The sequence below is a fragment of the Plasmodium malariae genome, assembly GCF_900090045.1.
Source record: "Plasmodium malariae genome assembly, chromosome: 7".
Lineage (NCBI taxonomy): Eukaryota > Apicomplexa > Aconoidasida > Haemosporida > Plasmodiidae > Plasmodium > Plasmodium malariae.
The window spans coordinates 1,720,001-1,732,187 of record NC_041781.1 but is presented as its reverse complement, the minus strand read 5'-3'; the positions used below and the strand labels follow the sequence as shown (position 1 = coordinate 1,732,187).

The window sequence follows — 12,187 nt, the reverse complement described above, 5'->3', positions numbered from 1 at the left end:
ACGCTTCTTCACGAGCACTGATGAAATGCCCTCACCCGTAGAGCAAAGTCTTCACCATCGAAAGGACAATCAAAAAGGGAACCTCATATTCAAACAATTTACATTTTTCTAATTAAAAATATAATGCTTTATAACAGTTATAAATCGCGATAAGAGCTATTTGGACGAGCTCTAGCAGGCTTACAAAAGTTTGCTCCCTGCATATATGTACATATACATATATATATATATATATATATATATATATATATATATATATATACATGTATACCCGTTTACACATTGCATATTTTCTGGAAAAGATTGGACGAACAAGACGTATATAAAGGAGCATACCTAAATACGACATAAGTAATTAATTAACCATTTGCACCTTGCCAATCTTTATTATTTTCCTTTTTTTTTTTTTTCACATACAATAATGCCGCTATTACTGCTTAATAGCTCAAAAAAAAAAAATAAAATAATAAAACAATGGAATAATAAAACAATGGAATAATAAAACAATGGAATAATAAAATAATGCAACAATAATACAATGGAATAATAAAACAATGGAATAATAAAATAATGCAACAATAAAATAATGGAATAATGGAACAATGGAATAATGGAACGATGAAATAATAAAATAAAAATATTTCACTGTACTTATTCAACTCCACTGTTTGACATTTCCACTCGCATACTGGAATCAACTTACAAATGTAAACTCCATTTTTGCTTTCCCCACTGCGGTAAATATGGGAAAGGTAAAAAGAGAAAAGGACAAGTGGTGTGCACTTCAAAAAAAAAAAAAAAAAAAAAAAATATGGGTTAATTAGTAAATACGTGAATACATATATACATAAATGTTTTTATACATTATCGCAAAAAGGAATACAAAAAAAAAAAAAAAGAAAAAAAAAAGGACTGTAATGGAATTCAAAAAGGGATATCGTAAGAAGGAATTTCATGAAAAAAGGCAAAAAAGTGTATACATGCTTGCATATATATATATATATATATATACACGCGTTTATACGTATGTATTCACATACGTATTACGCGTAAGTACGTTTCAAGCATACGCACAAGCTTAGGTAAAATACCCCCAGCCGGTAGTCATAATGAAATATGCTTTTTCCCTTGTGTTTAAAAAAGAATAAAAGGAAAGGGCTATATTTTTTTTTTTTTTTTTTTTAACATCCTCTAAGTCTTACATGTAAAATAAATTTACACAAACTACGTCAAGTGACTTTATTTGTTCTTCCAAATTGCGGACTTGTCGCACATACACATTTACACGTTTACACATTTACACGTTTACACGTTTACATTACACATATATGTATGTGCAGAGAACGACGGGAACTCGACATTGGCCTGCGCCACGAGTAATCATTCTTCTGCAAGGAAAAATAAAGAAAAGAGGGAAGGAAAAAAAGGAAAAGGGAAAAAAAAAAAAAAAAGAAAAAGAAAAAGAAAAAGCAAAAGCAAAAGCAAAAGTAAAGGCAGTAATCCTCTGATCTGGAATACCTTTTCAATGTGTAAAAGAATAAAATATTTCCCCATTTTAAAAAGGAAAAAAATTTAAGCAAACCACTACGTACATGCTGGTATAGCATATGTCTGTTTCGTTTTTTGTGCATCCCCATAACCACTTGGTGAGATAAAATTGCTTCACGAAAAAGAATAGCACACAGAGGAAAATGCGATTAGCAAACTTTATGAAAAAATGGGGAAATTTTAATTTTAAAAGAGGAAAGCATATTTTTAAAATGTCTTAGAAATGGAGTGTTCGCTATATTTTATTATATTATTTTTTCTTATTTTTTAATATTTTTTCTTATTTTTTCATACATTTTCTTATTTTTTCTTATATTTTCTTATTTTTTCTTATTTTTTCTTATTTTTTTCTTATTTTTTCATATTTTTTCTTATTTTTTCATATTTTTTCATATTTTTTCATATTTTTTCATATTTTTTCTTATTTTTTCTTCTTCTTTTTTTTTTTTCCCATCCCTTTTCCTCCATTTTATTCCCATTTCTTCCATTATCATACATCTTTTTCCCCTTCCGTCCCCTTCCTCCGTTTTTCTTCCATTTCTTGCCCATTTCGTTAAATTGTTCCTGACCGCAAATGAGCTTTTCCCCCACAAATATGCTGAATGAGGTGGGCATAAATAGAAATATAGCCAACGGTAATAATGCAAATAAAGGGGCAAATAATACCATAGAGGGGGTAAATACATATGTATATAAAGAAAATTATGCTAATAATATTAACGTGAAAGGAGAAGAGGCAATACATTACAGTAAAGATGGGGAATACAACCAAAGCATCGAGTATGGTAAAAAACGACAAGAAAGGGAGATATACAGAATGGACAAGGAGAAGCACAGATTGTCGAATGATGGAAATAACAATATGCACGATCAGAACAAAAAGAAAGAGGAAAATTTTAAAAGCATTACGCACTTTGCCAAGTACCTATTCTTTATAGCTAAAAAGGTAGCATACATAGATGGAGCTGCACTTGGTGGTGGTGCTCCAGGTGATGGCGGTGGTACCTCTGGCATTTCCTGCTCCACTTCGGGTACCACTCCAAACGAAGAACTGCACAAATTGCTTGTAAAACATTTAATATACAAACTTAATAAAATACTTTCGTCTCTCATCAATTTTAACGTATTACAGTATAATGAAAATGAAAATATAAAGCAAGAAATTGAATATGCATGTTTAAAAAAGAGCAATATCACACTGAATAAAATAAGACTTATGTTAAAGAAGCTCGAGGAGAGCAATATCAATTACAAGTACATATTGCATATACTCCTCAAGTTGAAGCAATATGATGATGAAAACAGGAATACCATTATGACTATCAGCAGAAATGTTAAAGTGGATGCACCTCATCTGCATAATCCACAACAACCACACTATCCACAGCAGCTGCATAATCCAGTACAGCCGCTTAACCCGTTGAGTGATGGTATAAACACAGATGAGCAAAATAAAAACAAAAGAAGCGAACATGATAACGTAAACTACATTAGCAATAATATACATGTGCAAGATGAAACGTCAGTTAACCCCAAAAGGGATGTAGGGCATGGAAACTTAACCACAAATCAAAACAGTAATATGTCCAACCATGAGGGGTATAAAAAATTAACTATAATTAACAAGACTGAGGAGGGGAATAAACTAGAACTACCCAATGATAGAACGCAAAGGAGCGGCATTAGCAATAATGGAGGTGTTGGAAGCACCAACAAAATGCTAACCGTTAGGGGTAGGGATAAAGACAGAAAAACAGAGAGACTAACAGAGAGACTAACAGAGAGACAAAGTGGAAGGGGAAGAAATGATAACTCCATTCTACACAGAAACAATTTAATAAACAAAAGTTTATATGCAACGATAATTCTGAACAACAAATTCCACTACTTGGATATAGAAGAGAGTTTCCTATTAAAAGATCTTATATACCCTCTTCAAGGATTAAATGGAGAATACATTAAATATAATAAAACTGAAAATTCTTTTTTTGTACACAATAGAAAGATTAGCATAGGTATGCATCATATTATAAATAACATTAGCTATGTAGGCATTCTATTTAAGAAGTTAAAGATGTATGTAAACCATTCTGGGAGTAACGATAGTGGCAAGGCGAGTAGCTTATGCTATGAAGATGATCATGCTGCTTATAGTAGTGATGATAACATTAATCTGGACGATGTGTATTGTAATAACAACGACATGATTAATATGCACAATGGAAAGAATTACATGGATAACATTTATAATAGTGGGCATAGCGGGGATAAGGCAAGTTACGGGGTGTCCAACACGTACAATAACCATCCGGATGATAGTAGATCCCATTACCCCATCAGTGGTGGTAAGAAGCACATGGAGGGGATGAACATAAACAGCGGTAGCAGTAACTGCAACAAATGCGAGAAATGCGGCAAATACGACAACTGCGACAACGGTAAGTGCAACTGCATCGCTCGCCCGCGGAGGAAAGGGAGCCTAGTAGTTGATGCGTTGCATCAAATTATAAGGGAATACATGAATGAATACTATAAATTATTATCATACATAGAGAGTGATCTTAACGAACACATACATAAAAATACAGTGTATATTGGAATAAACAAGCTGTATTTGTTATTACAGGAGTCATACAAAATTCTGAGAGTTTTAGTAAACGTAGTAGATGAATCGTTAAGAAATACTGGATGTAGATTTCTCTCTTTTTTATATTCAAAATCACAGGCGTATGATTATGAAGAACAAAAAATTTATAAAAAAATTTTACAGAAATGTATAAAACCAATAAATGAAATTTTAAAACAGTGGACTGAATATGGTATACTAAAAGATAAATATAATGAAACCTTTATATCAACAAATAAGACAGTTACATCTGAACAGATATGGACATATAAATTTTTCTTAAATTTTAACAATGTTCCACTTTTTCTAAGTGTCAATACTGCTAAGAAGATACTACTCACTGGAAAGAGTGTATACCTGCTTAACCTATTTGGGAATAACAACAATGTAGTAGGTGCATCAAACATGAGTAGTGGTTTATACTCCTCAAGCAATGACGACGCTTTTAAGTTTCACACTGCATTAGCGGCGAACGCTATATGTAATGTATTTCCTCTAGCAAAGGAGAAAAATATTGTTTTGCTAAAATGCCCCAGTGGTGGTGCTGGAGGTGCTGATCTTAGGGGCGGTAGTACATACACTACAATGGGAAATATTTGTAATAAGGTCAAGTATACGAACAAACATGATATATCACGGAAGAGAAGCAATAGGGGCCTCAAAGGAAGTGTGCACTACAGTATTAAATCGCCATATAGTAGCAGTGAAGATGATGAAAACCCGGAGGATGAACCTTTACTAGATGATGTATTTTGCATAAATGACGTAAACATATACATTGACAGTATCGATTATTACATTAAGAAAATTTCGGAAAGGAAAAATAAAAAACTAATAACCTTGTTAATAAAAAAGTACGAACTGTATGAACACTTAAGAGCATTTCGCTATTTTCTTTTATTAGTAGATGGAGATTTATTCGAAACCATATTTGATAATATGAAAACAGATTTATATATGAATGCAGAAGAATTGAAAAGACATTACCTTAACAGTAAACTAGATCTATGTATAAAATCTTCTTCTCTATTTACCTCCAATCAGAATATAATAAAGAAGTTAACACTTGAAAAATTTAATATTAGAAGAGGAGATATAGGATGGGACGTATTAGTATTTGACTTTTTAGTTGAAAAACCACTTGATATAATATTTACAAAAAAAATCAAATCTATATATAAAAGTATAAATGTATTATTAATAAAAATTAAAAAAATTTTTTGTGAATTGTCTAATATATGGTACCTTTTTACTCATCTTTTTAAAATTATTAATATAGTTTATTATAACTCTGTATTTATTTATTGCAATATAATTAGAAATGAAATGTTCCATTTTGTACATAATATTTTATCATATTTTTATTATGACATTATTGATATGAACTGGAGTGATTTTAAAAAAAGACTCTTTTCTTGTAATGATCTAGATCAACTTATACAAGAACATTACAATTATATAACGCAAATACAGTTCGATTTATTCCTAGGAAGTTACAACGATTTAGTTGTAAACTCTTGTCCGTTTAACGAGTCAGATGATGAATCAAGGCACGCCTATTTCAACAGCTCACTAGACGCAGACGGGAGCCTGAGTGATTTATATGCATCTCCACGCGAGCATAACGGTAGATATAATGGAGTTGGAAGTGACAGTGGTAGTGGAAGTGGAAAAGACAATCATAATGACAATGATAGTGAAATCAACAACCTCAATGATGGTAATAACATTAGAGTGAGCGCAGTAACTACTCGGGAACGAAATCGCGGCTTCTCAAAAGAAAACAGGAAAAATGAACCAAACGAAACACATATTTGCCTGAACAAAATTCTAGATATCATAACTAGGTTTATAAACTTAACCAGTGCTTTAATCTCCTCCGTGTGTGAAAATTATACAGAGATTAAAAAGTTAACAGAAGAACGAAAAGAAAACAAAACTAATTTTGATAATGATGTTGATTATATAAACAATTATATTAATTATAATATTATAGGAGAAAAAACTATAAAAGATATTAAAATGTTACTCAAGTATTACAGAAATTATATATATAAATTTATATGTCTTCTATTAAGTGAAAACAAATACATTCATGCTTATTCAAAAAATACGAAAAGGGATAAACTCCACTCCCTTCGATTACTAGCGGCAAGACTAGACTTTAACCTCTACTACGTCAACATATCAAAAGTTGTCGAGACGAAAAACACAAAGCTCAACATATCAAAGCAGATCAAGATGATGAACAAGTGAACCAAAGGGGGAGACGCAGCTTCCCTCCGCCTCCTGCGTGGAACGTCGAAGAAAACGTAGACATCAACAGAACTTTATCAACAGAACTTTATCAACAGAACTTTATCAACAGAACTTTATCAACAGAACTTTATCAACAGCACTTTATCAACAGAACTTTATCAACAGAACTTTATCAACAGAACTTTATCAACAGAACTTTATCAACAGCACTTTATCAACAGAACTTTATCAACAGCACTTTATCAGCTGCAACTTATTAGGTGCACCATATCAACACTATTTCGAGTAAACCCAAAAAAGGGAACGTGAACTCTATCTAATTTGTGGTGTCTTAACGTGCTACTCTTTAAAACATCAAAATTGCAAAAATGAAGAATCGACAAAGTGTACTTCAATATTTGCGATACACCAACGCACGCTTTTATATTTGCTCCTTAGCAAAAATTGCTTTTTCTAATTGACTCCTTTCTTTTTAAATATATCGCATATTCTAACGTATGTGTGTGTATGTTCATTTTTTTTAGTCTTACACTTCTTCACTTCGCGGGCGAATTATTCACCGCAGTATATTATGCTGCGCAACGCTGTGTTATACTGCCCTTATTATATATTGCGTTTTATTTAATTTGCTATTTTTATTTTATTTAATTATATATTGCGTTTTATTTAATTTGCTATTTTTATTTTATTTAATTATATATTGCGTTTTATTTAATTTGCTATTTTTATTTTATTTAATTATATATTGCGTTTTATTTAACTTCATTTTTTTATTTTATTCAACTTCATTTTTTTATTTAAATTAAATTAATTTAAGTTAATTATTTCTTTATTACGAGACAGATACGAAGCAGTGCTTTACTCACTCTGCTTTATTTTGAAGGGGAAAAAAAAAAAAAAAAAAAATGCGCACGTACAGGTACATAAACATCCATGTGTGTAAAATTCAGCAAAGTCTTTTTTTACAAGCAAAACAAACAAGCTAAAGTTTATTTTAATTTGTAAATAGGGAGTACCGTTGAGTGTGCACGAACGTTCGCAGGTACGCCTACAGGGGCTTTATTAGTGTCGTTCATTCCGCTAACATGGTCAATGCCTCTGGATTGTTGCTATATTGCTATTGGATTGCCGCTTATATTCGGCTTCCTGTGCTACACACTGAGCAGCGAAATTAACTTGTTCTCTTCAGCCACGTTGAGGGGGTATCCATCGACGTTTTTCTTAATTGTAGGCACGTTGACCATGTGCTTACGTTGGCTGAACACAGAGATGTTCAAGTTATTGTAGTCGTATGGATATAGAACATCCCTAGAATTAGCAATTTCTTGCGGTTTGCTAGTTTTTGATGTGTTATATCTAGGAATATGCAGAGGTATGAACAAATTAAAATTGGGTATAATTTTTATTTTGGGCTTTTTCAAATATAACTGAATGTAGTTATTAACTTTGTTGACTTTATTAATTTCATGCAATGACAAAATAATCTGTTTTTTCAAATTCTTTCTTTTTAATATCATATAAGGGTATAACAATAAACTTTTATTCTCAATGTCTAATACTGCTCTTAATATAACGGAGTTGTAAAAGAGAAAATAAAAAATATAAAATAAAATTAATCCAGCAGATATTACAAAGCCACATAAACTTGAAATTATATTTATTTCAATTAAACAGATAGATAGTGAGGATATTATTACACCTCCAATAAGTGAGTTATTAATTTTTTTTCTTATAATTTTGTTTCTTTCCTCTTCTATATTAAATAACACTATTTTGCTTTTACTGCTATGTTCATTTTCCATGCCACTTTTAAAAATGAAAAATTTATTGTAAGCTTTCTTTTCGTTTGTAAATAATACATGCATGTACCCTTTGTTTACCTTTAAGAAATTGCAGCAAAATATGTTCATCTTTTTTACAATGTAATTCTTTATATTTATCTGTTTCATCTTGTCCCTTCGTGCCGTAAACATGTAGCAGCCTTTTTTCGTCTAATGTATACTTTTTCGTATAGAACTTTCTATTTCGTTTCCCTGGGTTTATTATGGCGGCAATTGATTCTTTTTGTCGTCCTTGTTTTATGCAAAAGGTCAGCTACCATGTACATAACGTTTTGTACACATGTTAACGTATATAAATTTTATTTTTTCTCTTTTTCTGTTTCTTAAAAATAGCAATTATTTTTCCCATTTATCCGCATTTTTTTTTTCTTTTTTCCTAGTGCCTTATTTTACATAGCTACACTTACCCCTTTGCGCATAATTGCTAACCCTTCTAAACAGTATAACTTTGTTTAGAATTTTTTTTTTTTTTTTTTTTTTTCCAGCTAAAATGAAAAAAGTTTCATGTTCATATGACGAGATGAAACAGAAAAACAAAAAAAAAAAAAAAAAAAGCAAACTCCAGAGTTGATGCCATAAATTAGGGTAACAACGAAACGAAAGTAAAATAAAACGAAAATAAGCTAGGAGTACCGCACAATAATGTAAGATAAATTACTAAAAAAATGCAGCAACTGCGAAATGTAATATATATAATGTATTTTAAAAAGTCAAAAACGCCTGAACGGTTAAGGTTTTTTTTGTCGGTATGTCATGTGTGCACATACATGCGTGGTTCTCATAAGTATTCCATGTGTTATGTAAATATGTATGTATATATATACCTATTACATGTATGCTCAGGCACTTCCCACATACTCACAGTTTGGAAATTTAACAAACTTAGCAAATTTAGCAAACTTAGCAAATTTAACAAATTTAACAAATTTAGCAAACTTAGCAAATTTAACAAATTTAACAAATTTAGCAAACTTAGCAAATTTAGCAAACTTCGCAAATTTAGCAAATGCACTAATGTTAACAACACGGTTTGAAAAACACGCCAACAAGCGAAATGCGAGTGCGCGAAGGTCTTGTCAAGCAAACTTGTACGAGAGATAAAAAGTAAACAAAATTAAAAAAGCTGATGTAAGCGAAGATAAATACAGAATAAACTGATAACTGTCGTTCCCTCTAGGAAAGGAATAAACATAAATAACATCGGAATAATGTTTTTGCGTGCAAAGCAAACTGTAATATATAGGTATATTCAATTTTTGTATATCGTTCGCCTCCAAAACGTTGTACTTAAATTTTTCATTCGCATGGATTTTGTTATAATTCACTATTTTGTGCTTTTTACCACAATAATTTATTGTTTTTACATAAATAAAATGTTTAAGAAGGGATATATCAGTTTCACTAGTATGTCCATCATTCGGTTGAGGTTCGTCTTCCTCTTTCTCTTTTTTTTCCTTTTTTTTTTTTCTTTTTTTTTTTTCAAAAGGAGTATTTTTCATACTATCAAGATCATTATTATTTGTCTGCTTCTTAATTTCTGCATTCTTCGGATAAATGAGAGAATAAAAGGCATTTTCTTGCAAGTATATATAAAAATCCGCAGTATGGGTAGCTACAATGTTTTCAATATCACGTATGTAAACAGTCTGTTCATCCGCATATATGGTAAAATTACCATGTTTGTATTCTTCCTTATCTATCGGATTATCCTTATCATGCATGCAATTTAGAAAAGGTTTCGCATTTGAAATGGACACTATATCGTAGTCCGTGCATTGATACTCACTATCGTTCTTCATGTCTAGTTCTAGGTATTCTCCGTGGCAGGGTGTAACATATCGACCGCTAAGTAATGTGTCGTAAGAAAAAGCAAAGTGCTCACCACATAGATAATTTGTGTATTTCCTTCTATTTCTCCGTGTATTCCTTCCTTTTATGTCTTCCTCTTCCTCATCTGTAGCACCACCAGTAGCAATGTAACCATTTTGCCCACTCCCATATTGGATATACTCTTTTTTCCACGGTGCATCAAAACTGGCCTTTTCTTCATTAACACTGTTACAACGATAATGGTGTGCTATATCGCTCATGTGTAAGGACAGTCGAACATATAAACGATGAAACATATGTAGGTGATTAACGTTATTAATTAAATTTCCACCATCATACTTTGCAATAATATGAGATGATTTATCTTTACAATTTTCAACATCGGAAAAAGTTAGCTTCAATTTGTTTCTAACCTTCTCTTTGTCTATAATAATATTGTTTGAATATAAATCTATCATTACTATTTTACAATTATTTAAAAAGGACATATTTCGGATAGGACTATTTTTCTCCATCTGTACAACTACATTCGTTTTCGCATTTTTGTTAATACCTTCACTTGTTATTTCTTTATGAACAAGTACATTAAATATACTTTTTTTTGAAATAATTTTATTCTCTATTTCTTTATAAATTATAAAATCTTCCTGACTGTACAGATGATCTTGAAAAAGTAAGGGGAAATTTTCAATATCGTAATTGAAAAAAGAAAAATTTATTTTTCTTTTTACACACTTGTTACAATTTTCCTTATTAATGCTACTAACAGAGGAATATATATAAGCGAGCAACAAAAGATTTTTTTCCATTCCATTTGTGTATGTATTGTTTTCATATTGTACTTCTTCTTCAGTATCCTCTAAATAGGAATATAGTGTATTATTTACAAAGCTGTTCATAAAAAAATTTTTATTTTGTTTATCATAACAATGAAATTTCGAAAAAAAAAAAGACAAACATTCAACACTTTTGTAATTTCTTGTATACATATTAAAAGAAATATGAAATACGTATTTTGTATTAAATGAAGATGATGTATATATATTTTTTTTTTCCCTCATTTTTTCCTTTTCATTTGTATTGTACTCCCTCTTTTCTGTGAAGCTTTTCACAAATACATTTCTTATGATGTTATTTGCAAGGAAAAACTTAAAAAGCATTGAAATATTGTCATTCTTCCTTTTCACTATTCGAAGGAAGAACAATTTCAAGTGATAATCAAAAAATGCTTTCATTAAATCTGTCTTTGATATGTACATGAAAACCCAAATGTACTGTTCATCCTCTTTCTCTGTATAAATTGCTCCCGCCTTGTCTTTCTTCCCTTCGTACAAATATTTTCTGTTATCTGTCAATTTGCTTAATGTAATGTTACTTACTATCAAGTTACTTTCGTTCAACCATTCAAGTAAAATATATTTGTGCGAAAGACAGTTTTTATTTATTTTTCCACTTGCCCTTCGTTGTCCATCTGTTCTATATGCACCATTGGGACTACCTGCCCCATTAATACGTCCCTTCAATATGTGCATACCAGTTAAGTCCACAAATGAACAATCCTCGTACAACTTATCAAACGAAGTACTGCTTACATACAAGCTGTTCATATTTTTTTTTAAAACAAAAATATGTCTTTCGATAAATTTATTCTCTCTTTCCTTTTTCAATTTCATCATGTTATCCTTTTGTCTACTACTAACTGATGTAAACAGGTCCCCATTGGTGTACACTTCATAATACTGTGGTGAAAAAACCTCAGAAGAATAATATATTTTATATAAAAAGTTGTTAAACACTTTTTCCTTTCCTTGTTCATAATTTTTTACTTTTTCCTTCAAAAAAATTGATAACCCATTGAAATGCTCATTTGAGTTGTAAATCCCACCACTTTCACTTTTATAAATTATAAAATAAGGTATTCTGTCACCAATTAAATATTCTTTTTCTCTTTTATTCTTCACTTCTGTTCTTTCGTTATAAATAAAAATGCCTTGACATTCTAACTTCTTTACTTTTTCATTTCCTCTACATAGTAATATCTTACAACAACTAACTAGGAATAGAAGAAAAAAAATAATAATTC

General features: G+C 30.6%; 3 protein-coding genes across 3 annotated transcripts in view; 1 reads left to right on the top strand and 2 right to left on the bottom strand.

The window, feature by feature from the left end:
• Window positions 1-2,122: 2,122 nt before the first annotated feature.
• PmUG01_07045300 (gamma-tubulin complex component, putative) lies at window positions 2,123-6,430 on the top strand (the record flags this gene model as incomplete). The annotated part of the gene is made up of 1 exon (XM_029004209.1): window positions 2,123-6,430. One exon carries the CDS (start codon window positions 2,123-2,125, stop codon window positions 6,428-6,430), a length of 4,308 nt encoding a protein of 1,435 aa, XP_028860921.1.
• A 1,154-nt stretch (window positions 6,431-7,584) lies between these two features.
• Window positions 7,585-8,406, bottom strand: PmUG01_07045200 (conserved Plasmodium protein, unknown function; the record flags this gene model as incomplete). Its single annotated transcript, XM_029004208.1, has 1 exon — window positions 7,585-8,406. The coding sequence occupies one exon, from the start codon at window positions 8,404-8,406 to the stop codon at window positions 7,585-7,587; it is 822 nt and encodes a 273-aa protein (XP_028860920.1).
• Window positions 8,407-9,350: 944 nt separating this feature from the next.
• Window positions 9,351-12,187, bottom strand: part of PmUG01_07045100 (conserved Plasmodium protein, unknown function) — a gene marked incomplete at both ends in the record, with an annotated part of 2,844 nt that continues 7 nt past the window's right edge. Inside the window, one exon of the mRNA XM_029004207.1 lies at window positions 9,351-12,187. This exon is cut by the window's right edge and continues 7 nt beyond it. Coding sequence (XP_028860919.1) covers window positions 9,351-12,187 — 2,837 coding nt within the window.